The sequence below is a fragment of the Sardina pilchardus genome, chromosome 15, assembly GCF_963854185.1.
Source record: "Sardina pilchardus chromosome 15, fSarPil1.1, whole genome shotgun sequence".
NCBI lineage: Eukaryota > Metazoa > Chordata > Actinopteri > Clupeiformes > Clupeidae > Sardina > Sardina pilchardus.
In genome coordinates this window covers 19244274-19272165 of record NC_085008.1, presented here as the reverse complement: position 1 = coordinate 19272165, position 27892 = coordinate 19244274, and the positions used below count along the sequence as shown (strand labels likewise).

The 27892-nt window shown below is 44.9% G+C and overlaps 1 protein-coding gene across 4 annotated transcripts; it reads right to left on the bottom strand.

The window, feature by feature from the left end:
• Positions 1-1672: 1672 nt before the first annotated feature.
• On the bottom strand, positions 1673-27664 carry LOC134102685 (sex comb on midleg-like protein 2). 4 transcript variants are annotated; one of them, XM_062556868.1, is made up of 15 exons: positions 27596-27664; positions 21232-21326; positions 21048-21116; positions 20178-20257; positions 19459-19693; positions 18726-18814; positions 16849-17092; positions 11455-11738; positions 10749-10869; positions 10336-10539; positions 9705-9872; positions 8666-8791; positions 4931-5146; positions 2873-3036; positions 1673-1917 (listed from the first exon to the last, which is right to left on the bottom strand). In XM_062556868.1, exons 2-15 carry the CDS (start codon positions 21260-21262, stop codon positions 1792-1794), a joined length of 2157 nt encoding a protein of 718 aa, XP_062412852.1. In that variant the 5' UTR covers positions 21263-21326; positions 27596-27664; the 3' UTR covers positions 1673-1791. The 4 variants fall into 4 exon arrangements, with proteins under 4 accessions (XP_062412852.1, XP_062412853.1, XP_062412854.1 ...); XM_062556869.1 differs by having other exon boundaries at positions 2873-3033; XM_062556870.1 differs by having other exon boundaries at positions 4931-5143.
• Positions 27665-27892: the final 228 nt, after the last annotated feature.

Below are 27892 nucleotides of genomic sequence, written 5' to 3'. Positions count from 1 at the left end.
TCATTTTCCAGAAATATAAGTTATGCAATAGTTATAATGGGGATGAAAATCATGGCAGAAAATTAGAAACAACCAGCACGCAGGACATGTCCAAAAGGCCACGTGCGATAAACAAAGTTGTTGCTTCCAGTAGTGAGGGGAATGTAAGTGATCTGATTTCCTTTAAACAAAAACATAACACACAAAACCATTTTAGTCTGTGGAGTATGTGTCCCGACCCCTCTATTTGTCTGTGCTGCTGAGTTCTGAGAAGTAAAAGTCTTTTTCCTTTCTGGTTGGTCTTATTTAAAGAGTCTTATTATTTGGTGTAGAAAAAGGCTTTTCAAGAGGCATTATACAAGCAGTGCAGAATAGTTCTCTCCCAAATCCAGCTGTTATAAAACTATCCAGCGTTTACAAACTTCTTTGCTTATCCAACTGAAACGTTTATAATTTGTGAGGATACAAAGTAAATAATTAATCTAAATAATTTAGCTTGACGATTCATCACCCCGTCGGTCTTCCTCGACAACTCTGAGAGAGAGAGGGGGAGGGGGGGGGCAATGTTGATTTAAGAAACCGCTCCACCAGTCTTCATTGCCTATCCCCATTACTGAAAGCTTAGAGGAGGGCCGCATCCATCTTTCTGAAGGGGGGGGGGTGACCACGACAACAACGACAACGCACCCCGCTGCTGAATGTTTGCGTAACAGTGGGGTGGCCTGAGAGCAGGAGACGAACGAACCATCACAGAGTTGATGTGCATGTTGTGTCCAGAGCTCTGTAAACACAGGCAGGGGGATGGGGGATGAGGAGGGAGGGAGAGTATGAGGAGGGAGGGGGACGGCTCTCTCTTTTTCCATCGGGTTTTGTTTTGGAGCCAGGCCCGCGGAGCGGAGCGGTGGCGGCGGACTGCACTCTGATGTGACACTTGATGAGGTAACGTGGTCTCGTCTGTTAACGACTACACATACATACAGTACACGCACTCGTGCAGTGCATCACGCACATCACTCACACACTTCCTCTCTTTCTCACTCACACACAGGCACGCACACACGCACGCACGCACACACGCACACACACACACACACACACAAGTTTAGAATCCTATCGAGAGCCAAGGCCAGCAATCAATGGCAGTTGAACATTTCAAAATGGAGACAGTCGACTTTTTCTCAGCTCTCTGACTTGTCAGATCGTCCTCAACAAAGCTACTCAAACTGATGCGATGTGTCTGTCCTTACATACTCACATATTTCCTTCTCTCTCTGATGGGGCCAATCTTCTCTTCCTGCCCCCTCCCCCTCTTCTCTTTCTCCCCCTCTTCTCTTTCTCTCCCTCTCTCTCTCTCTTTCTCTCTCTCTTTTTCTCAGGTCTTTTGTTGTGTCGGTTAGCAATGGCTATGTTTATGCCTCTGGTGGTGGCTTTCTGCTGGAGTCTCTTAGTCGGTCTTTCTCAGCCAGGGTTAGACTGCAGACAGACAGCCTTCGGACTGCAGACAGAGGAAGGATCCGTGCCTCTCCCAAGGCCGTGCGTCCAGCCAGCCTCCAGCTCGACTCCATCTCGGTGTGGACCCAGCTGATGTAGCAGGACGCTCCAAGCCACGCCAGGGACCATCTCGTCATCTCCCTCCACCCCCTCAGAAATCGCACCCCCCCGCCCCCCACCCCCCTCAGAAATCGCACCGCCCCTCCGGGTTTCAGTCGATCGCAGTCTGCTGCAGTTTCTTTGTATATTGCCTCTTTCGTCCAGTCTGTCAGCGGGGTGGGGCGGGGAGGAGGAGGAGGAGGAGGGGGAGGGGGAGGGGGTTTAGTGCTTCCCTTGCTTCAGTCTCTCGATGTGGTGACAGAGCTTCAGCGCCGGGCCCAGCTTCAGGCCCATGTACTTCATCACCATGTCGCTCCGCAACAGCATCAGTGCCTTCCCGTCGATCTCCTGCACACACACACACACACACACACACACGGACATCACATTACGGAGAGCTGGGAGGGGCAGAAGCTGCCTTATAATGCACTCACAGGGAGGGAGCGGTCGGGAGAGCAGGACTCATGGGGGAATCCCCACGTGACCACAGCAGACAGTGGTAATGTAAAAGAGAGTGGGCTTTGGATGGCTGTGAGAGACTGATAGAGACAGTGGGCATATGTGTGTGTGTGTGTGTGTGTGTGTGTGTGTGTTAGGGAGAGAGAGAAAGAGGTGGGGGGATAGCAGAGCAGGTGTGTGTGTGTGTGTGTGTGTGTACGCCCTGGTAAACTGTGAGGTGAAGGCGGGGCCGGCGTGTGTATGTGTGTGCTCGAGCGAGGAGAACAGCGCGTGTTCCTGTGAAGGACGACTGGCCGAGACGTGACGTTCCCCAGAGACACCAGTCCGCTCACGGGAGACAAACGGGTGTCTGCCAGGTGAAGTCTAAACACAGATGACTCATGCCGTCTCTCCAAACAGCAGACTTCTTCCCTCACTCTCTCTCTCTCTCCCTTTCACTCGGTTTCCTTCTCCCCCTCTTTCCACTCTCACTACACGGGCTGTTTTAGCTCAGGTCAAACACAATATATATCACGTATTGGGGGCATTAGGAGTATAAACAACATCATCCTAAAATCTTTTCAGAGCGCCCCTTTTTTTAAGATGAGAGAGAGAGAAAAGATAGATGTATGTGGTAAAGGGGGTGGCTGGCTGGAGTAAACCACACATATACACGCATGCACACACACACACACAGTCTGGGCATGGTCACTCACATGCCTGAACAGCACACACGCACGCACACACACGGTCTGGAGATGGTCACTCACATGCTTCCTGAACAGCGCACACACAAACACACACACACGCACGCACGCACGCACACACACACACACACATGAGCGGTCTGGGGATGGTCACTCACATGCTTCCTGAAGAGCTCTGCGTGCGGTGCCAGTGCTGTGGGGTCGGCGTTGCACACGAACTGCATGACCTCCTCTATGGACCAGGTGGACGGGCTCCGGTGGGACCCCCGGGGGGCCTCCCTGTCCCCCGCCTGGGGCTCAGGCCCCGTGGTGGAACTGGCTGCTAGAGAGAGAGAGAGAGAGAGAGAGAGAGAGAGAGAGAGAGAGAAATAAAGAAAAATGAGAGAGAGAGAAATAGAGAAATGAGAGAGAGAAATAAAGAAAAGAGAGAGAGAGGGAAAAAAAATATAGACAAAACGTTCATGAGTATCACAATCCCTTGGTGATTCAATCAAGAGAGAGCAGTCATGAATCTGCACTGTCCTTATGATGAGCGATCACATGCTACATGGTACTGTTACAACATGTTTGAACGCCGGAAGGCACTCACATGCTAAAATAGGTCAATTACAATTGCGATCCAGACCATTTCCACCACCACACAACAGCTTCAATTTGAAATTCTCGATTCAACAAACTTGTTTTTTGGTGACCATGAAATGAAATGTGAGTGTACTACTAGTCAATGCTAACAAAATGTAAAATATTTGCTCCTAGTCCACTAGAGCCATGAGCTTAAATTTCAACAGCACAACAGCACTGGCTGAAGGACGTTGCCAGAATTCACTAACATAGGGAGCAGTTACGGTAGGCTTGGCCCAGTGAGATCAGACACGAGATGATTCTCAAACACTCCCAACGCAGACTTGGCCAAGCCCAGGCGATCAGATGACTCGGCAACAAGATCACTCGACGGACTATTTCATTTTAACGATCGCCTGAAGTGCTTTCCAACACCACATTTCCTTTAACTCTCCTTGAATGTGTCCACTCCACACATAATCGGTTCTCAATGACAGTTTATTCGGGGCTGTTCAGGGTTTTATCTGCTTTTTCACGTACTGTAGTAGATGGCCGCTTCACCTGAGGTTGATGTCTTTCCTTTAACACACACACACACACACACACACACACAAACACAGCAGTGATAACTCAGTTTGTCTGAGTATGTTGAGCATGAGGGAGGATGGATCTGACCACGTACTGTAGCACTTACATGGACAATGTCTGAACAAATGACACTAGCCACACTGATCGGACAAACTATTATACAGTATAAACCACTGATTAGACATTATTTACCAAAACATTGCGTCCATGACCAAATTGGATATAGGCTATTTCGACTGATACGTTTAGCCTCTTGTTTGGGTTTGACACAGAAGACTCAAACCGTACATCCACTAAGGCTGGGAAATGTGTCCTGAGGTGGTATAGAGGGCTATAGAGCTCCATGGAAAGTCCCCTCTGGGTGTCACAGGAAATGAGGGCCTATTTAATCCCTTCCAAAACTAATATGATTATTCAAATGCCTTACTTCAAACACACCCTGCTGGTTAAGGGGCAAAGCATTAAATCTGGGTGGATATTAAAATAAGCACACCGGCAGATATCAAAGAGCCTGGGTTGGTATTAAACAGCAAAGCTATACGCTCATATCCATATCACAACAATACATAAACAATGGTGTCAAAGAGACTCCATAAAGCATATGACACCATAACGCAAGATGAGTGATGCTTTTGTACCTCTGCGAAATGGAATGGAATTGATATGGATAAAAATCAATTTAGGCATGCTGCTCAGTAAAACAGCGAGGACAAAACATGTGCACAGTGTTTACATCACTCTGTTTTGTGGACAACACAAAATATACATTAACTGGGTGGGGCATCTATTCCATGCACCCAGTCCAACAACCATATTATTGATGGTGGTGATGTCCTGTCTATTTACAATGTTTACACAATTGGGTAGTACACTGCAGTGCACACTTGAATTTGAATTTCTTGAATTTCTCCTTGGGGATCAATAAAGTATCTATCACACGATTTCAATCCCATCAGCCCTCAACATTGCGGTCAACGCTTCAATTGGCTCTTTTTTTGGACACCACATAAAATAGTCAGTGCTGGTGGTGAGCTTTGGGGGAGACGCAGTGGGCCGTCAGGGCTTACCCTCCACTCGTCTGTGGGTGCGCGCGGACGTGAGGTCGGGGGGGTTGGACGAGTGTCTGCGCAGGGGCGGGCCGGGGTAGTAGGGGCTGCTGGGCGGGGGGTGGTACTCCGAGGAGCTGCGCAGCGTCTGGGGGCGGGGCGTCATGGAGTTGGAGGCGGAGTCCATGAAACGCTGCTCCTTCAGGAGGCCGTTCTCCTCGTGCGGCAGAGTCTCTGCTGGAGACAGACAGAGAGAGAGAGAGAGAGAGACAGAGAGACAGAGAGAGAGAGAGAGAGAGAGGTAAAGACTTGGAACACAGCAATGCCAAAGTCCTTTTAGGCCAAAGTCTCTCCACTCAGCAGCCATACTGGAACACACCTTAGGCACTTATGGGCAGCTATTTCGGGCATAACTGCGTGCACAAGGCGTCCTGACACCATTATCGCTCCAGTAACAAGATCACAACACATGATTGACACAATGTATTCACAACACACCACATGACTGGCACAATGAATTCACATGTCGACTTTTTGCTGTGGAAGGGGCAGGATATGTGTAGACGCCATATTGAACTAACCCCATACATTTACAGTGCCTATAGAAAGTTATCATACCCTTTTGAAATAGTTACTTTTTTTGTCTTACAGCCTGAAATCAAAACCCATTTAAAAAAAAATCTTTTCCAGTTTTATTTACAAATGTAGCTGTACAACATCAAAATAATGAAAAAAAAGTCAACAGTTCTGAAAATTAATAAAAAATTCAAAACTAGAATAACAGGGTTGGAAAAGTCATCATACCCCTGACTTAATACTTTGTCAAGCTTCCTTTTGCTTTCATTACAGCCATCAATCTGTTTGGATATGTCTCTATTATAGCTTTGCACACCTAGATAGGGGAATATATGCCCAATTTTCCGTGCAGAATTGTTAAAATTTAGTCAAATTCTGTAGGGAATGGCGATGGACCGCTCTCTTCAAGTCAATCCACATATTTTCTATAGGATTTAAGTCAGGGCTCTGACTTTGCCACTCAAGGATATTCACCATCCTATCCTTAAGCCACTGCTTTGTTCTTTTGGCAGTATGTTTAGGATTTTTGTCGTGTTGGAAGGCGAATGACCTCCCCATCCTCAGCTGTTTAGGAGAGGGACGCAGGTTTTCCTCAAGAATTTTGGTGTACTTGGCAGCATCCATTTTCCCTTCTATCCTGACCAATTGCCCAGTCCCCGCTGAAGAGAAACATCCCCAAAACATAATGTTGCCCCCACCATGCTTCAAAGTAGGTATGGTGTGTTTTGGGTGTGTTTGGGTGTGTATACTGTGTTTGGTTAGCGCCTGGAGCTCAGTCCAAAAACTTCAATCTTAGTCTCCAAAAAGTTCGATCTTAGTCTCATCTGACCATATAAGCTTTTTCCACTTGGTAGCAGAATATTCCAGATGTGTTTTTGCACTGAACTCCAAGCGCAATGTTTGGCGAAAACCAACACAGTACACCACCCAAAACACACCATACCTAGTGTGAAGCATGGTGGGGGCAACATTATGTTTTGGGGATGTTTCTTTTCAGCGGGAACTGGGCAATTGGTCAGGATAGAAGGGAAAATGGATGCTGCCAAGTACACCCACATTCTTAAGGAAAACCTGCGTCCCTCTCCTAGACAGCTGAGGATGGGGAGGTCATTCGCCTTCCAACACGACAATAATCCTAAACATACTGCCAAAAGAACAAAGCAGTGGCTTAAGGATAGGATGGTGAATATCCTTGAGTGGCAAAGTCAGAGCCCTGACTTAAATCCTATAGAAAATATGTGGATTGACTTGAAGATAGCAGTCCATCGCCATTCCCTACAGAATTTGACTAAATTTTAACATTTCTGTACGGAAAATTGGGCAAATATTCCCCTATCTAGGTGTGCAAAGCTATAATAGAGACATATCCAAACAGATTGATGGCTGTAATGAAAGCAAAAGGGAGCTTTACAAAGTATTAAGTCAGGGGTATGATGACTTTTCCAACCCTGTTATTCTAGTTTTTCATTTTTGATTAATTTTCAGAACTGTCTACTTTTTTTTCATTATTTTGATGTTGTACAGCTAAATTTGTTAATAAAACTGGAAAAGATTTTTTTTAAAATGGGTTTTGATTTCAGGCTGTAAGACAAAAAAAGTAACTATTTCAAAAGGGTATGATGACTTTCTATAGGCACTGTATATGGGGGAACTTTTTGAGTTCTGCCTCTCCTCATTAGCAAGTCTCTGGTAACGCAGTTTCACAACAGAAGAATGCTGCTTTATAACCGTCAAGGAGAATCGACCTATAGTCATAGAGGAGGATGTCTGGGGGTTTCAGGGAAGATATCTGTATTCATAGGCAACACAGTATAGTCATAGAAGAGAACAGTCTGGTCATACAGGAACTGTCAGAGGAACTAGTCATAGATGGGCTGATTGTGCTCATTGAAACTCTGTCTATGATCACTGGGAATGTTTATGTAGTCACAGGGGAACTGTCTGGTCATAAATCCGATAGACATGGTCGCAGAAGAGTTCTTGTTGACATAGAGATACTGATGTGTTTTCTAGATGTACAGTTCATGAGAATGTGTGCCGTTCTTGAGAATCTGTGCCATTCTAGAGAACTGGGGTCATCATAGGAGCTGTAGTCAGAAAAGCGCTTGTCATGAAGGAGAAGATGTCAGAGAGGCTGTCTGTGGTCATAGGGCAGCTACGGTGGTCATGGCGGAATTGTCAAGTAGAGTTGAGGTCATAGACTACCAGTAGTGTTTGGCCATAGGCAGTTACCGTACTCTATGGCTGCTGCTGTTCTAAGGGAAGGTGTTGGTAGACAGTCCCTCCAGGTTTTTTTTTTGCAAAATTCACACAAACTCAAAGATGTCCTGCATTCATGGATTCTACTTTGCTTCAATATCTCTTCAGGTAAATGCAGAGTTGTGGAATTTCCACACTATTTGCATTTGATTTCATTAAACTTCAAGTCACCTGAATTTTAACAGCAATATTTGAGAATTCCCACCAAAAAGTAGTCTCTTTTGGCCACAACCTTAGGAGGTCCGGAAGGGATTGCAGAGAGGAGTGGTGCATGGCCATTGGGGAACTGTCTGATGTCATTGAGAAACTACTTGTGGTCATAGGAGGGTGAAAGTCAAAGAGGTTCTGTCAGATCATTGATTATCTGGCATCATAGAGGAGCAGTTTGTGGTTGTGCGGTTTGTGACAAGGCGTCATAAAGGAACCGTCTGGTCATGACTTATGGTGCGTTCATGCAACTGGGAAGTCGCAAAGTTCCCATTTCGAAACTTCCCACTTTTGAATGGAGAGCATTCACTTGACAACAACAAACTGGTAACGTTGGTAATGTTCATAGGCTAACTGGCCAGAAGACTATCACTTAGTTGAACAAAAGTAAACTGGGAAGTACTGTTTAACATCACAATCACCTGAGCTTATGAATATACAGTAAATAATTTGCGTACAAGTGCATGTTTCATCTTTCACTATGTCAAAATCTTCTCCTAGGAGCTTTCAGGGAATTCTGACTTCAACATTTTACACACATTCAGAGTGATTAACACTCACGCGTAGGACTTTTCCAAGTTGCTAATGAACACATTTATAGACTTGCTGTCTTATCAAAGAAATACCTATGTATTGTTGTAGCTTAATCCATACTAGGGGTGTGTGTGGTCATAGAGGTGTATGGTCAGATGGCAGCTGTGGTGCTAAGGGTACCTTCTGATGGGTGGGCCTCTGTGCGCAGTAGCTTGGGGGAGAGAGGAGCTGCGTAGGGAGGGGAGTCTCTGGAGATGCGTTTGCCGGGTCGATTTAACGACGGCGCCTCGGACATCTCCTCTTTGACTGCCAGGGGAAGAGGTACAGTATATGAGTGTGTGTGGCCGCTTAGGAGCCCAACTTTGGTACCTGACCATTACAAATGTCTGTAGTCGCTTAGAATAAAACCATCTGCTAAATACTGGACAAACTGCACCCTTCAGCGATTCTGGCATTTGCGCTCACTTACAAGGGTCGTTTACAACTGGGATTAATACCAATTACAGCTTTGTGAGGGCAACCAGTTCAGCGTAGCCTGTCGCTTCACTGGGAGCAGACACTTTGTCAGCCAAACAAAAACTAGAAGGACTACCAGAACTACAATAACATCTATCCACATGTTGGGCCCAGAAACTACCACTGGGACCCATATCACTTGAACCACAAAAGGCTTCTTTTATGGAGCAGGCCCACTTCTGGCTGTCTATAGCAGTCCATTGAACCCATTTGAAATCGGAACTGGATCGGTACCATATTGGACTCTTCTCTGGCTCTGCCTGCCCACTTGCTCATGAACTGGACAGCAATGATGAGCAAAATGTAGTGAGCGAAGCTACAAGCTACTTTTAAAGTAAAAACACAGCAATCTCTGTTCCTAGGGTCACCGAGTACGGTCAGAACGGGAAAAACAATTGATAAAGCAGTTGGACATCTGCAGCGCTACACTCTGGGGGCATGAATGTGGGGGTTCATCCGCATGCCCCAAGAGTGTAGCACTGTAGCTGCCTGGAAGCTCGAACTGTTCAAAGCAACTCGAGCTAGGTAAAACAGAATGTTTTGGGGGGTTTTTTGTACACAACCTTAAGAAGCCTAGATTCGATTCGATATGAAAAAACACTAGATTTCTCCTTTAAAAGTATCTTATAGAGTAGCTTGTAGCTTGGCTCACTACACTTTGCCCATCACTGCTGGACAGCACACTGTTGGTTGGATGTAGTACCTGACTTGCTGCGGTCGTAGGCGGCGGCTGCGTAGGGGTTGAAGGGCTGGCTGCTGAAGAGGTTGTCACACTGCAGGTGGCGGCAGACCATCTCCAGGAAGCGCAGTACATAGGAGGCGCTAGAGGCCGAGGGCAGCTTCACAGTGCGGGTGCCTCCGTCTGTCCTAACTGAAGGACACACACACAGACACACAGACACAAGACACAAGACACAAGACACAAGACACAAGACACAAGACACAAGACACAAGACACAAGACACAAGACACAAGACACAAGACACAGACACAGACACAGACACAGACACAGACAGACACACAGACACAAAGAGGGACACACAGTTACAACATTTAAATGGGGTTTAAACTAACTGACTGACTGACATTGACTGGTCATTCATGAGGCTAAATCCGCTTTAGTCAGTGGGTGAAGACATGAGGTCATCCTTTGTATGACAATTCTCTCTCTCTCTCTCTCCCTCTCTCTCTCTCTCGTGCCTCAGTACAGTGTGAAAGCAGAATATAACAGCTTCACAGTTAAAAAAAAAACACTCTGCTATTTTTGTCCACTAAATCCGCATTACTGACCCTTTTGACACACCACGCTCCCTTCCTGCTTGGGGTTACATTACCTTTGACCACCTCCTCTCCGTCCGAGTGGCCCTGCAGGCATCCCAGCAGCACTTTGGGCTGGTAGGCGCAGTCCACGCACGCCTGCACTGCCTGCTGCATGATGACGTTGACCGGGCCGGGCCCGAAGTGGTCAGGCAGCCGCTGGACCTGCTTCCTGTCCAGGTGTGGCCCGCAGTTGCCGTGCTTGTTGACGTACACGCAGACTGTGACAAGAGGAGATGAAGGCCAGATCAGTCATGGGTCACCAACACACAGGATATTCGAGGTATGAGCATTGTGCATGAGTGAGAGTGTGTGTGTGTGTGTCTGTGTGTGTGAGTGTGAATTTTTGTGAAGGTATGTGTGTGAATTTTTGGCTGAATTGAATGTATGTCGAATGTTGAATTACTAAGAGAGCCAGACAGGGCTTTACCTGTGGAGACCACGGAGGGACCTGAGCCCAGGTTCGGCCCATCAGGGGACATCGGACCACCAGCAAACCTGGAATCAGCGGTGGACGTCGACAAGGTGGCGTGGAGGATCTTGGGCTTCCGCTGCAACACACATACACCAAAGACTATGTAAATTCATTCATTACAGTCTAATACCCTCAACTGATTCAAGTTGAGGCCTACATAAGAATCTCCAAGGTTTCTGCTCATTCACATTTATATTTACTGAATGCTAACCTTCTGAATAATGGGAAATTAAAGTTAAGTTAAAATAAGCTACCATCTTTGTCCTGAAATTTGTCCATAGTGTACAGTACAGGCTGTGGTACAAACATATCCAAATGATGCAGCGTGCAACTGCGGATGTTGTGAAGCAGGGAAGTCACCGACTGGCCGATCAGGTCAGGTTGCAGGTCAGTGTTGCTTTGGATAAGCGTCTGCTAAATATCAGTCCACTTCCACAACATCCCCAACAATCCCAGCTGACGTCAGGAGTTCCTCACCTTGCTGCCCCGGCCGTGGCGCTACAGGCTGGGGCACCTGCACCGTACGCCGGCGACCCCGGTTCGATTCTTGCCCCGTGGTACTTTCCGAATTCCAACCCAACTCTCTCTCTACTGTCATGTTCAATGCAAGGCATAAAAAGCCCCAAAAAATAATCTTTAAAAAAAAAAAGGAGTTCCTCACCTTACTGCCCGGCTTGGGGCCTCTCTTCTTGTGGGGCCTGGGGGCCAGCTGAGGGGTGATGGGGACTTTGATGTCCTCGTCCTGCTGCCCATTCTGTGCTGCGGCGGCCGCCGCCACTGCCTTCAGCAGGGCGATGGTCTCGCTCTTGGGCCGGCGCCCGCGCACCCCCTTGCGCACTGGCAAGGGTGGCAGCGGGTTGGGCAGCCGGTACAGAGACGTCTGCATGGAGCGGCGGGGCGGCTTGGCGGGCGATGCAGAGGGGATGGGCTGCTTTTGAGGGGTCACTGTGGCAAACACATACAAGATATGCCCATCAAAAAAAAAAAAAACACAAGCATTTCAAACGTTTGTAATTATACAGTCTGACCATGATGAAAAGCTCATGATATCCTTCCTTAATTCTTTCACTTTTTCCCCCCCATGTCATGATGATACTACATTGCAGGCATACCATATAATTATGATGTGTGGTGGCATATACACTTATAATTTAAAAATAAAAATCACAAATTCACAATTTCATGCCGATAGAAACCTGAGAAGGTCTGACGGCACTCTCCTCAAACACCACATGAGCTTCGATTTAACGGTAATAATCTTTAAGCAACTTAAGTAGTAGGTCTAGAACAGAGAGCTGATAGTTGAGGGAACCTTTCATTAGCCTTCAAGCAACATTAAACAGAAATGCAATTTTAAACTTCAGCGTCGCCGTTGACTCCAGCTCCCTGGTCAAATAAAGCCCCCTTAATTTGAATGAAATCTCCTCTGTCTGAGCACAAGCCCAAAACCCAAAGCCCTCCACTGGCACAGTATCAGATAGCTGCCACTCACACCATGCACTGATTACATGGAGGTTTTTAATGAGCCGGGTGAAAAGGCAGCTTTGAGAAATGGGCTCTGCGAGTCAAAAAAAAAAAAAAAAAAAAACTCCTGTCTTTGTACCAAGCGTCCCCACACTATGGAGCCGCACAGTGCGCTTGTGTGTGTGCTTGTGTGTGTGTGTGTGTGTGTGTGCATGCAATTGACATAATTAGCAGATAAACATCTCCCCATCTCGCACAAGACTCGGCGGCTGGACGCAAGCAGGGCTATAAAATGGAGGAGGGCTTCCGGGGGCTGACAGACTGAGCGTGCCTTTCAGCGCTCTTTTTGAGAGGGAGATTTGGGGAATGACAATCCTTTGAACTTCTGGAGAGCGGCAGATAGGTCAGTAGAATGGGCACGGCGGCACAGGGGGTGTGGGGGTGGAGGGGTGGAGGGGTGGGGTGGGATGGGGTGGGAGCCAGAAGCAGGCACGGAACAGAGGGGAGTTTTGTTTGACAGAGGGGGCAATATCAGCAAACGAGTGGAAAGAGAGACAGAGAGCAGGAAAGCCATACGGAAAGAAAGAGAGAAAAGGAGACTGTAGAATACAGTGAGGGAGGACTTCGTTTTGGCTCAAATATGCCACACACACAGACACACACACACACACACACATGCACTGGAGTCAAGAGAATAAAGTCTCCTAATGTTTAATTATGCTTACGTTTTTATATGCAGTATGCACTTCGACAATATACATCTGTCTGTTTAAAATGACATCAGAGCTGCCTGCCACAGAGACCTGGATTTAATGGAGCACATTTGAACCTATTTTCATGGTTCCTTCAGCCTAGTGCAGGGAGCGTATGGGACTGATCATAATGACGTGACTTCACTTCCTCATGACCCAGTGCCCTGTAGTGGGAGAGGAGTGTGTGGTGTGTCTGTGGTTTGAGAGACAGAGTGTGTGTGTGTGTGTGTGTGTGTTTGTTTGTGTGTGTAAAAGAGTACAAGACACACAGAGAGAGAGAGAGAGACAGAGAGACAGAGACAGAGAGAGACAGACAGACAGAGAGAGAGAAAGGGAGAGAAACAGAGGGAGGAGAGAGGATGAGATAGAAGATAGGAGAGAATGAGAGGATAAGAGAGATGGAAAAGAGAAGAGAGAATAACCAGGACAGAGGTGGCGATAAACATGTCATTACACCACAGTAGTGCTTGTTTGCGCTCATGGTCGAGACTGGCATGGCTACCGTTTCCCTAATCCAGTGTCTTTTCATAGGAAGACTGGTACAGTGATTTAAAAATTACAAGCTATTACATTTTGCAATAACTTTTTAAGGACCCAATAAAAAAAAAAAACATCACATCACATTGCCTAAAACGCAATTCAAGTGACTCATTTTAGACACATACAATAGTCTCCACCTTACCTGAACATAATGGCATTGTCTACCTACAGAGCATCATTTCTCCTCAAAAATGTAATAGGAAACCAAATATAAATGTACATGCACGGCAATCATTTTACTAACATAAAGTGCTCATTTAAATTATGGAAACCATATGAAGTATACAAATATTCAATAGTAGTACGATGCTGAAATGAATGAATGTCATGCAATCGCAGTTTGTTTTTCAAACACTAAAATAGCACAGTATTCGCCATGCAAGCCAATATTAGACGCTGACACAATACATAAGGACTCGCCCAAGAGGTACAGTAACCGAGTGTGTAGCTCACTCTGGCGTTTACTACTGTAATTAAAGGAGACATGTCCATTTTAAGCACTTTGTAAATTATAAGTACTGATAAATAGACCGGTTTCATATTTTTAGAGGCCGCTTTTACTAAATCTCTTCCGTTCTACACAATGCGTAAAAGGGACTACTGAGCCAAAAATAGAAACGGCACAAAAGCCGGGAAACTCACCGCGGAAAGGCAAAACAAAGCGATTTTAAAGCACCAACACCGTGGCATATTTTTTTAAACGCGCTTTCGGAAACTCCCTGAGATATACGTCCTATAATCTCACGTTATTGTGTGATTTTAAAAAAAAGGGCAAGATTCCCCTCCTCGGTTCGACTTGGCACTACACGGAGTCCCCCGTTCGCAATAAGGAGACCGAGCAGCGCGAGTGAATTCTCGTGTGAGGGAAAGCGTATGAATGTCGCAAAGGGGGGCTTGACGTAGCAAGACTGGGGGTTTTCTGTACATAATGAAAAGTGAGCTCAAGACGCCGGCAATGGCTAGTTCACCGTCTCCATAGTCAACGCATCAGAGAAATAGTGTGCACGATGCAGACGTCACAGCTCTTCACTTTTTAAGGTTGGACAATCTGAGCGATTCTTTATTATTTTCTTGTCCCAGTCCCCTGATGAAGAACGTCTCGTAACTCAACCTTTCTAACAACTTCCCTAAGGACCCACGAGATTCACACTGAAATACGAGCGACCTACACAATGACATTTTAACCTACACACTATCTGGTTACACAATTTCCCTAAACACAACCTTTTATTTGCCATCATGAGAAGTATGCTTTGATTTACTGAAGTAATAGAGAGGACATCAACATAAACAGATAGGGCCACATCACAGATGTACAGACATCAACACGTAGTCCACTGTAGCCTTTTATTTATCTGTGCTGTCATAGCAGTTAATACACTTTAGAGTGTGGTTGACACAAGCAAGCATGGATGTAAATCTCGCTCCTCTCGGCTATGGTTTGGCCTGTCGGCTGCCTCCTTGCTCTGGAGGTCATCTCGCTCAGAATGACAGGGAGCACACCCCTCCATTTACAGCTCTCAAAAGCTCTGCATGACGTCTAGCCTCAGGCTATGAACAGGAAATCCATAAGGTCCATGAGAGTCTATTTTTTCTTTTCCCTTTTTGTTCTTTAAACCAAAACGGTTGCTATTTCTTGATTCTTTAGAGAGTTTGTGCTCAGTAAAGGTATATATAAATAATAAAAAGGCCCATTCCTGGAAGGGGCAAAAATACCCACCCACTTCAAACAGGGTGTCTGTGGTGTGTGTGTGTGTGTGTGTGTGTGTGTGTGTGTATGTGCGAGTGAAGGTGACTCCCCCTTTCAAAGCCCCCACCAGCTTTGGCACAGGAGCTAATGCCAGCTAATTAGGATCTAATTGCGGTTAATGAGGAGTGATCCATTTGATGAGGTGGCGGCGGCGCGGCGCGGCGGCCATGTCGCGGCTCTGCCCCACGTGGTCCTCTGTGCCTCAGATTCCTGCTGAGGTGACCCCAGACAGCGGTGGCCATTTGATGGAGCCAGGCTTGTGTATACACACACTGAGGAGCCACGGTGGCCATATAACCCAAACAGCCACATTCCCACTCAGCGCAGCGAGCGGCTATCACGCAACGTCACCAAAACACACCATCAACCAATGACAGGAACCATCTAGGTGTGTCTGTCCACCAAACTCCTGAGGTAAATGACAAAGCTCTCACAACGGATACAAATAATTAAATATCAAGGACCATACATAATACATTCTTAACATTCTTATAATGCGCCACGTTTCATAAGTACACAAAAATGGAAGTAAACAAGATGGGAGTGAATTAACCGTGTTGCCGAGACCCAGGGGCTAGTTGAAGTACGGCCCAGACACTCATGGCACCAAGCGGCCATAAAAGCATCACGTTTATTTGCCTTGGGTTGCGCCTCACAAAGGCATCTTGTCACACATGCAAGTGTGATATACTGTGCTATTCCATTTTATGTGCACTTTAAGCAGCCGGGGCAAGAACCTGATGAGGAAAAGGTAGCTTGTGCCTTTAGAGTTAGGGAGAAGATCCATTAAGCCATGTAGAGCCTACGGAATGGCCACTGCTGCCTCCAGGTTTCATCCTCTAAGTATCAGCACAAAAAATACGACATCTTAGTGTGCGTCTTCACAGAAACCTTTCGAAAAGGATATCTAAATAGCAACACACTATTACCGTCTTATCCGATACTATCTCGCTGCAGATAAATTATTGGTTGATATCAATTTCATAATATTCAACTCTCATAATGGCCTTGCATTTTCCAACCAAGGGCACTATAGCAACATTCCATGCACACCACATTGAGGATAAAAATCACTGGAAGGTGAGGGTTTACTCTATGAAAGCCCTGTTTTTGTCAGAACCATGAGCTCAGTGTATCAGTATTTAAATAAGTGCCTTGTTAAAAACAGCAACACAAATACCTCCACAATAGCTGTGTGAAAAAAGCTCTACCAAATTTACAGCAAGAGACGACTCCAGGGTATGTTCTTTGGGCTGAAAAGTATGACTATTATGCATTACAACTATGTGAAGAGTGTTCTGGTTTTGTACACAGTACCTAGTCCAAACCAAAATTATACGCCAAAGAGGCAGAACGATCTTGCTGATCGTAAAATGATAACGGTAGTAACAGTTATGATAATTACCCCAGCGCCTGTAATAACAGTGCAATTACTGTCACCATTGAACAGCACACACCCCAGGAATTCCATTTGAAGGCACAGCAATGCAGCTGATACAAATGTAGGAAAAATTATATGGATGCTTATCGCCCTCTGGTGGACACTTACCACTATTGCCAGGCGGTTGCAGACTGTGTTTTGTGAGTGCACACCATCCGACAGGGAAAATGTCTCGCGAATCGTATCGGCACCAGTAGTCGAAAGCGCCACGCCATCCATCGAACATGATGAAGACCTCCTCTGCCTTGACCTCCCCGATAGTGGCTGGGCAGATAAGATAGGGGTTCTTCTTGTCCACGGCTTCCAGTTTCATCCCAGCCTTAAAGGCGTTTTGGGTCGGCTTTGGAGGTTCCTGCAAACCCAGAGATCCACGTTAAAACAAACGTTGCGGCACAGAATACTTAAAAGTCGACTGGAGAAAAGACACCAAACACATAGAGGCCCATAAACGTACACACCCATAGTGAGAGTTAACACTTAGGAGTTAACTAGGAATTGAAATTGATGATCACTTGAAGTTTGATAAATGTGCTATTGCCAAGGTTAAAAAGCTGCAACAACATTTTTTTTGCCCTGTGGAAACTGAATAATTTTAATGTTGACCTTTATGTCTTGCAGCTGGGTCATTCCGTGTCAAATTAGATAAGTTTGTTGCTGCACCGTCTCAGATTTTGTTCAAACCTTGTCTATTTCAAGAATGGGTTCCAAAACCAAGGCCTGTCAGATATTTCTGTTCAAATCGCACGTCTTCATATTATTTTCAGCCCTTGAAATAACTTAAGTTTTACTGCCTGAAAAACACATTATCTGGGAAGCATTGCATTAATATCATGAAAAGTACGATTCATAGCCAGCCCAAACTGTGTAGGGTGGAGGACAAACGTTTTCTCAGTATGACTGAACCATTATCTGTTTACACAGCATGCTCACTGACTTTCTAAAAGGCCCTGGATTCGGAAAAAGCGCAAAAATAGTGATATTACTGGTACTATAAAATACTTGTTTTGGTATCACTCATTAGTTATTTTCTTTAAGTGTTTCATTAATGCTGTGCCAATGTTTAAGCTCTCCACATATAGTATAATGGGCTTGACATTAAGTATTAAACATCGGAAAGTTGTGGTAGCTAGAAGGCATATGAAAATCTATGTGGTAGTAGCTCAGTATAAAGGCATTTAGTGTAAAGTGTGCAAAGTGCCAATGTTGTACCATAAGTAAAGAAAATAGTTACAAATCATTGTTTCACCAGGGACAAGAAAATGCATAGGTATACACTATAACCAAGTAAGTGTATTTGTCTATGAAGGAAACATGGCACATCATTGTACATTTTCTTGTTCCTACTACCTACCCCATATACCAATGTGACCTCAAATAATGGCTCAACATTGATAAAGTATTGTATTTGAAGACTAAATACTGATCGATGCCATGTGGGTACAAAACAAAATGTGCATTTTGTTCCAAATCTAGCACTTTATATAAAGCTAATGGGCATAAAGTATAAACATAATGGTCCAGTCATACTGAGAACATGTTTGTCTTCCATCTTACAAAGATTGGGCAGGTTAGGAGTAATGCTTTTTAAGATATCAATGTCCAAACATGGCCTCCATGATGACACACTTGAGACTAAAATTGATGAACAATCAAGGGGTGAAAAGATGTACGAAATTGGAATTGGAATGGAACAAAAATATTTTACAGGTCTAAATTCTAGGACCTAAGCATTATGTAGACAAACTTTGAACAAAGTTTGAGACAGTACAGCAACCATTTTCCTGGATTCTGTCTGATTTGACACGGAGTGACAGGGCTATTTTATTAAGCCGTCCTCAAGAGTATCGTTGAGAGACCCATTAAGGGTTTTAAAGGTTCACCTACAGTAAACTGTTGTGTTGCGTGTATGTGCGAGCATAATGGATCACCACATACACGTTCAGACCCAAACAGCATTTAAGGCGGGTATGGATGCATGTGCTTACCTTCTTGAAGGCTGTGGCTGGGGCCATCTCTGCTCCATTTAAGGTTCTTAGGAGGAACATGGGCCATGAGGAAGCATTCATTCTGAATCCTGTCAGGATCACACCGTTCATCCATTAGACAGGGTACAAGGAACAGTCATTGCATTCACAGTCATTTTGATTCATAAAAACACAAAAACAATGCTTCCTGATGTTTAGTTATGTAACTACATACAATACTTGATGCAATGAATGTACTATAAGAGCTACTGTATATAAATACTGAGCATACAAAGGAAACACTATCAACCAGAAACGAAAACATGACCATCACACAAAAGAGCTATTTAAACATCAACAAAGGAAACTGACACAAGTTTCCGAGGAAACTGAAACAAGTACCGGTATGACATTCATTTAATGAGGAAGTTGCCCAAAACAACACCCAATTCCACAGCAACGTCCCACCCAAACTATTGAATTCACACCACACAACCCGCACTCAGTGGGTGCCTCTCATGCAGTGTTTATACGTCCTCCCTCGCTCCTCGATGCCTCGATCCTCACTGATCTACATAAAGAATGATGGGGGGGAAACAATGGGATAGTGGGTGCCTCTCATGCAGCGTTTATACGTCCTCCCTCGCTCCTCGATGCCTCGATCCTCACTGATCTACATAAAGAATGATGGGGGGGAAACAATGGGATAGTCTATCCAGTGTTAGTTATAGATCAGTGGGAACGCCTCCCCTACCGAGTGGCGGCTGCAGCATGTCGCCGTTCTTCTCGCAGGTGCCGATGGGCTGGATGTCGGACGAGTCCACCAGGCGCCAGAAGTCGTTGGTGTTGTCGCTGCCGTCCAGGCGCAGGCGGAGCCGCGTGCCCGTCATGCCCATCACCGTGGCGATGCAGACGGAGGTGGAGTTGCGCGGGTCGCGCGCCTCCAGCTTCATGCCCGCCTTGAAGTCATTGCTGGGGGGGGCGCTGGACTGCAGGGGCACAGAACCGAATGTGTTCATGGGGACGTTCAGAAGGAAACGTAAATGTCCAGCACGTCTACAGCTCTTTGTCTTTTATTACAAAATGCCAAGAAATCTGCTTAGAGGTAAATGGAGGCAATAAACTGGTGTGTGTGCGTGTGTGTGAGTTTGTAGGGAGGATACCTATTTCTGCCGTGTTTTGAGAAGACATAGACGCAGCTAATTATACAGTACATCACAGGACTTCTAGGTAAACTCTAGGCAGTTTAAAAAATACAACCACTTATAATAATAGTGATCTCTATGAGGCACTGCATGTGTGGGTTGGACTTTCAGTTACTAAGTCTACAACAGAGACACCACAGCCATTATCTCACGCTTAAAATGAAAGGACACACACAGACACAGACACACACAGACACACACCTAATAGTCTTTAAAAACAAACACACGTGTGAAATTAACTTCTACCTTCCACCTGGCTTTTGTTTACCTGTCGGAAGCAACTTGGGGGTGCTGGAACGGAGTTGGTTTCCTTCAGGTACTCCTCCCAGGTGAAGGAGGACTCTGGGACTGAAACGAGAGAGAGACAGAGACAGAGAGAGAGAGAGAGAGAGAGAGAGAGAGAGAAACAGAGAGGGGGGGAGAAAGAGGGATACTTGGCTGAGTTGAGTTCCTGTTCAAATACCACTTCTCACACCCACAAGGGCCTAGTATACACCACAGTGACTATGAAGTTCAACATATGAAAGTAAGAGTATGTGCAACGATAAGGGAGATGTGACACGGACATGCCAGGAAGGCCTAAGTGCCTTCCAGTAAGAACAAAATATATGACTCAGACATGCACAGATCCTTTTCTCATTCCGTTAACGGTGATAATTTAAAGAAAAAAAAAGTCAGACAAAAAGCAGCAACACTTTTAAACAGCAGGGGGCGCCCCCCAAGAAAAGACACCGTTGGTTCAATATTCTATTCTTTATGAGCTTTGACTAGAGGCAGAGAGCAATGTCTTAGGGCCAAATAAAGAGCCTGTGGCAACAGTGCCAACGCAACCCCCTAGAGAGAGAGAGAGAGAGAGAGAGGGAGAGAGAGAGAGAGAGAGAAACCTTGAAAAGAACTAGTCTGAAGAAGGAGAGCCGTTCTGAGGGGCCAGAAAAAGACAGAGTGGGTTGGGATGGAGGGACTCGGAGGAGGAGGAGGGGAGGAAGAGAGGCAAGCAGGGAGAACAAGTATCTATTGTCCATACATAAAGTAGGGCCAAATCAACTGCCTAATCCTCAGTGGTAAGTGCTTAACACCAGGGGCTTTTAGAAACCACCTAGCACTTAGTAGGCAGAAATGTAGCGCACAGGCTACCAACCTTTGACAGGTGGAGGGCTTGCGGCAGGAGTACTCTTTCCCGGTTTCTCCTTTTTACTCTCTTTCTGATCTGGAAAAAGAACAGCCGCCATTCAACTCTTACCGGCCTAAACGCAGTCTAAACATACAGTTTCATTACATCAGGCAAATCCATAGGTGGACCTCGCTCATGTAAAAGAACTTACCTTTAAGCGGGGTCCTGCCCATGTTGACCATTGATTGGCTGCACAACCCAGATGATCGGAGACTGGTTTCTCGACCTCCTCAACGCCAAACAGTCCTGAGAGGAAGAGGAAACAGGAGGAAGAGAATGAGAAAACAGTCCACTTCAAATACGCGCTTGAGTCCAGACAATAGTGGTTTATTGGCGTTCTGTGAGAAAGTGATGCAGTGAGAACAGGAAGTATACAAAAGAAACAGAAAGTGAGGCAGAGGGATAGAAAAAAGGGGTATTTCATCAAAGCTTGGTAAAAAACATGACCTAATGTGGACACATCATTGTCATCAAGCATGCTGAAGTGAGTCACCCATCAAGTACGCCTATTGCCTCTTTTTCAGGAAATAAGAGGAAGTCAAAGCTGATGTCAGAGAGCACAACGTGACCGGTTTATTTACCATGATGCACTTAAGACGTATGACGGCAATAAATCATTCTAGTCCTCCACAGCGTGTCGATGAGGAGAAAAATTAGAGAGAGCGCGTGTTAACGGATCTCTATTAATTTCCATCCAATTTAATTTCCCCTTCATCCTTTTTCACCTCCAGTTTTGGAGTAGACGCATTAGACGGCAGTGGAGAGGGGAGGGAGTGCTGAGAATCATAATGATATGCAGTCTTTCACATCACCAGAAGAAACTCAATTTATATTGAGCAGGCTGGCTCCCCTCCAGATTTAAATTATAGGCCTATGAACCACAGACACTAAACAGCTCGGCTGCTTTTCATGTTGCTTATGACTAGGAGGTAGGGGCTTTTCTCAAGCTGTCATAAGAGGAACAAAGAACAGCAAAAATGGAGAGAGAGAAATCTGTCTCTATCAATGATACAAGTGACAACTAGGGGAACACAGGGGACATTTACTGTTTCAAAAGGAGTCCCTTCAAATAGGACACCTTTGATTGAAATGCTAATTTGACAGAGTAAGGCGGCATGTGGAATCTTGCCAATGATTGGGTATTTTTTGTCCTAATGGAACACATTCACCATGCACATGAATTTCAATAGCACTTACACAGTGATTCACAATGACAAACAACATTTATGTGCATTCATTTGGCAAATGCTAATCATCCAAACCTAAATAATTCAACAAATGATGTGTATTATTCCATATTCTAATTAACACATTCAACTAATTAAAAGTTAAATATATAATATTCTCTGGGGAAATGTCTACCTAGGATGTGTAAGGAAGCCTAGCTAAGAACACTAACAACCATTTTCAAATCGTTATGGGTAGATATGGTATAAGGTTTAAATCGATGTTACAAACTAAGGACACCTGACACAGCACATGGAAATGGCTGGCAATAAACATTGAAGTGATAAGCTAAGGGAAATAGTTTTTGTAACGGACATGGCATATATTGCTGATAGCAAAAGACCTGTTGGAGGAAGAAGATAGTGGAAAATCTATGTGAACAAGATCTCACAAGTGCTGGCAAAACAAATTGTGTGGTCTGCAGTGCCCATCAGATCAGAGGATCTCGACACTTTCTGACCAAACATTAGTCAATTCTATTTCCGTTTTCTAATTTACCTGCTTAATTTGAACGACTCCACCCCCCACCCCCCTCATTTTCACTAATAACTTGGTTTCCCAGTGACTCTCTGATCATCTGAGACTGTCTATACCGATCCATATTCCTACTGGGACAAATCCATGCACCAGCTAGGGCCTCACTTCCCAGAAGAGTCGACGGCTGGACATGAAAAGAATTCCTGCTCCCTTCCAGTCTCACCAGACAGCGTTCATAACTACAGTGGGCCTCCTACTGCTGGCTCCCCAACCCCCCGCTCCAACAAAAAAGGCGGGATGCTAGGAGAAGTAGCGTGCTTCATGGTGAGGGAGGAAACGTTTCACTGGATCAGCAAATGAGACACATACACACACACACACACACACACACACCCCTGCCTCCCTCCCTCCCTCCCACCCGAGTCCCAACCTACCATTAAGGGCTTCAGAAGTTGCATGAATTGACCTATTTTGAAGTCATGTCTACACAGGCAAGGGAGCTATTAATCAGTTATGCCTCCATGACCCTCCAACCCCCATCACTAACAAAAAAACCCCAAAAAAAACACTGATATAAATGTTCATTTCACTGCAATAATATTGTCCCATGCGGACAATAATGTCTTTCCCATGTTGGCTATTCTTGGTGCAATAATCTCTGTTAATATCCATATTTATTCTCCGAACCATTCTCATAAAAGGGTTGAAGAACAATCTTCTGTAGTGATCAGAGCTGTGTGATTGGGAGGGAGGGAGGGAGGGGTTTGGGGAGGAGAGTGAAGTCTAGGTGAGGTCTAGGGCACACAGACGGTTTCTAATCTGGGCAGGGCTGCTTTAATATGTGCAGCAATTCAGTCTGGGTCTTTGGCTTCTGTAAAAGTCGTTTTAACAGAGATATGTAAAAATAATTTAAAGAAAACCACTGATCTGAAACTGATCAAAAAAGAGAAGAGACTAGATTATTTACTTGTTGCAAGGCAAACAAACTGACCAACGCTTTTCGACACTAAGGTCTTGGTCTGGGTGAGAACTAAATCTAAAACGGAGCGCCTTAGTCTCTTCTCTTTTTTGATTCTTGATGAACCCACAACAACTTAAGAGCAGCTGTTTATTTTTAACACTAAAGGAACCTCGCAGCGCCTCTCGTCCTCCTTTTTTCATATCAAAACCACACTGATGTTCTGACATATGCCCGCAAAACAACTTTGGGAAGGAAAAGATGGAATCACCCTTTATCCCCCCTTATTCTTGCTCACACACACAGACACACACAGACGCACACTCTTTCTGTTCCTTCTAGTACAGCTGTGAAGGGGACAAAAATAGTGAAGTGTTCCCGAATTAAGAAAACACACACGCCACACCCCCCCACACGTGTGGCCTGTGACATACCACAGTTTGTCACTGCAGCTGAAGTGTGAAGTGCGTAGAGAGGCACTCAGGTCTCATTCAGCTGGTGTGGGGCGTATAGGTCTGTAGTAGCATGACAGGAACAGTTTCCACTTGGTCCAGGGAACCAGCTTTCATGTGGCCAGGAGGCAGGACAGCTATTAAAGGCCACGGCGTTGAGGAAAGACAACAAAGAGCAACGCCACTATCTGATAACTTCTATAATAATAATAATAATAACCTGTTACACTAAGCCCTGCTTGAGACAATGAACGCATTTGTCTGAATGAGGGAAGTGGAATCTGAGAGGAGTTTGATGTAACCAGGACAGTGTTAGATAAGCGTTGTTGTGCCCCTTGACTGTCGCCCCCTCAGTCCCCCTACCTGACTGAGTGCCTCTGTGTCGGCTAATACAGGTAATGGTTATGGTGATGGTTATATGATTTAGCAAGACACTTTTGGCCAAAGCGATTTACAAATAAAACAATAGTTAGAAATCAACAGTGAACAGTTTCAAAAAGTTGGTAAGACTACATGACAGAAAATAGTGTCAACGCAATATCAATGATTAATAGCCTAACGAAAATAAACAAACAATAACTAAAGACACAGAGGAGCTGACCAGCTGTGTGGAATCAAGGGTTCTTCTGCAGTCCTGGGCCCTAGACCTCACACCACTGCCGATTTGCTGAGACAGTCAGCGAGTGAAGCGGGTCATGTGGGAGGTCTGGGATCAACACAACCACCACCATCCCCGTCCCCAGTTACTGTAGCCTCTGAGTGTGGGGGGGGACCACCAGGGTGGACAGCCTCCAGGAGGCATCAGTCCACACCATGCTCTGGGACAGCCTAAGAGGCATTATCAGGGTACTACTACGTGCAGGCCGCATCCCTACAGCTGAATACAAAGCTGAATGCCATTGGCATTAAAGGAAATCTCTGGCGATTCTTCACGCAGATCTCATGATTTTAAAGATGTCCTAACGGTGTGGCACTGTAGATGCTCTAGCTGTTGGCTGCAGCAACTCGAGCTAGGTAGCACTGATTTTTATTTCACTGTACCGACAATACACGGTGACCTCTGTGTGAAGAAAAAAAAACTGAAACGCTGATTTGCATGATAAAAAATTCCACCGTGTTGGAGCTATCACACAAGGCCCAAATCCTTGGGCTCACAGCTAAAGATCAAGATGATACAGGCAGGCAAAGCTCTGATGTGTGTGTAATGGGTAGCTGTCAATTTGGCCTTTATTCTGTTGATTCCCAGAGTCTCCTTGAGGCTGTTTGACTCTAGATCTCAGCTTAATCAACCACATGTCATAGCCACAAATTCTCTAGTGTCTGCTACAATGCTGCTTTAGAAATGGTTGTACAGGATTTTGGGGAGTGAAGGTTCAGAAGACAAAAAAGGGGAGAGAGCAGGAGACAAAGAAAAAAGAAATGTGTAACGCAGCCCTACAGATGGGTCTCATTCAAGCCTAATACGAAGCACACTCCCTTTCATACTCAAGACTAGACCACTTCCTTTTCATTAATCCAAACCCTATGGCATGGATCTGAAATTCTGCTCCAAACAAAACTGAAAAATTATGCTACATGAGAGTTAGCAGAGGGACGCCTGTCACCTGTGCAGTCTCAAACGGCCCAGGGTAGACCAGGTGCCTGATAGCATCAAAGGTGAGCTACAGTTGTGGTTACAGAATACTGAGACAACCTCTAGCTATGTCTCGTTTCCAACCAGACAAATGATAAAAGGACCCTCCCTCCCTTTCTCACTCTCTCTCACACACACACATACACACACACACAAGATCTAAGACAATCCTCAAATTAATGATTAACGCATTATTTTAATAGCGTATGTAATGACAGACTGATACTTCTGCAGACTTTTTTTCTTAAAGTTTAAAGCCTGCCAACTGTTTTCATGTTACCACAAAAATTGTATTTAATGCATACAGACAGAGAGAGAGAGAGAGAGAGAGAGAGAGAGAGAGAGAGAGAGAGAGAGAGAGAGATAGAGAGACTCATATATGGAATAATAATGGAATAAATAGAACTACCACAGAACTAACATGCTGGTGTCAGAGTTAACAATCTGGGAAATAGTGTAGGCTAGCCTAAATAGAACACATCACATATCATATTACCAAATGAATCTGGGAAGCAGTGCAGTGCTTCCCCTTTCAACTACTAAACTATGGACTTTCATTCTGCACTGCACAGCAGCATTGCCCGTCCTGTGGATACACTGCTCAGTGTCAGGAAGAAATGCATTCCTCTGCGGCTGCCTCATCCCTGTGGATATGCCCTAGGCTCAGGCGGAATTAAGAGGGAATCTTCCACATTCGCAAGAGACATGGCACATTAAGACTTCTGCTTAGACAGAGGTTTAAGGGTGCAAAGGAGGAGTACCTACATATGCTAGAGCCAATCAGGGGGAAGTCAACATTTCCCAAAAGCATCCTTCTAGTTCTAGATATTTTTAGGAACTTTAATGAACACTTTTCAAAATAATGATAACTAATGGAAAAGTACAAGTAGATGATGAAACCAATAAGCCTGCGTTAACTATCACGCAGTCAATAGTCAGAAAACACAACACTGATAACATTCGCACATTTGTTTTGTTTTTATATAGGCCAAGTTACAGGTTGGAGTCTTCGAATCAGAATCTACACGTCAGTAAAAAGAAACACTGTTGCTACACACTGTTGCAACTTCCAGATGCATCCTCAAAAGATCCAGCTAAGATCGTTTTGAAACATTTGTATCTAGGTCTGCAACTAATTGCATTTTAAGTAGCTTTCTAAAAACAATGTTACATGCTAGGCTATTGGTGTGGAAACGTGTAGGCTAGAAACAGACAGCGTGTAATTCAGTCTGAACAGGATTTAAACAAATTGATGCATAAAACGTATGCTAGATAATTTACATTAACATCAACATCGAGGATGAGTAACCCCGAACGTGACTAATATGTGACAAGAAGTCTTAGCCTACCCATCCGGGTAAACAAATATTAGCCAATACCCTGGGACACATGCCGATAGATTATGTGTAGGGTTAGCCTTTTCCGCATTCGCGTAACCTATATGTGATTAAGAACGTACGTCTTGTGTAAACACGTACTCGAAATCATAAGAAGTATCAATAAAACTAGCCAACAAAATTTGAACTCTGAGTATCTCACTCAATGCGTAGTGAAAGTGGACGCCCGATGGTAGCAGCGGACCTTAGTTAAGGCTCACAACCCCAGAAATATCGTATGCTACGGCTGGTGTGAAGTGTTGACAAAAAACGACCTATTAGTGAAAATTCCCTTTCGTTTAGGCACATTCAACGTCAAAATCTGTCACATGTGGTCCTTGTCATCATTCGATCGTATGGGATTACACAGAACACTGTAAATATAGACTTACCTTAGCTATTTTTGTCGAAATATGGGCAGATCTCAATAGTTTTCGTCAGACTTGGGCCGCCATATTTCGATCACCTACGCGCATGTCCAGCCAGAAGCAACATTACGTGTAGGGTTTTCCACAAAGATAATTATATTACAGTAAGGGTCCCCGCCCACAGACGTCAAACCTCTCAGGTTGTGTTCACATCTGTGTTTAAAGTCTGAAATGATCATTTTCGGCACAATGTCATTAACCCAATTTTTCTGAATTCAGAAATGGCATTATGACCTTGAGAAATGAATGATGAAATTATAG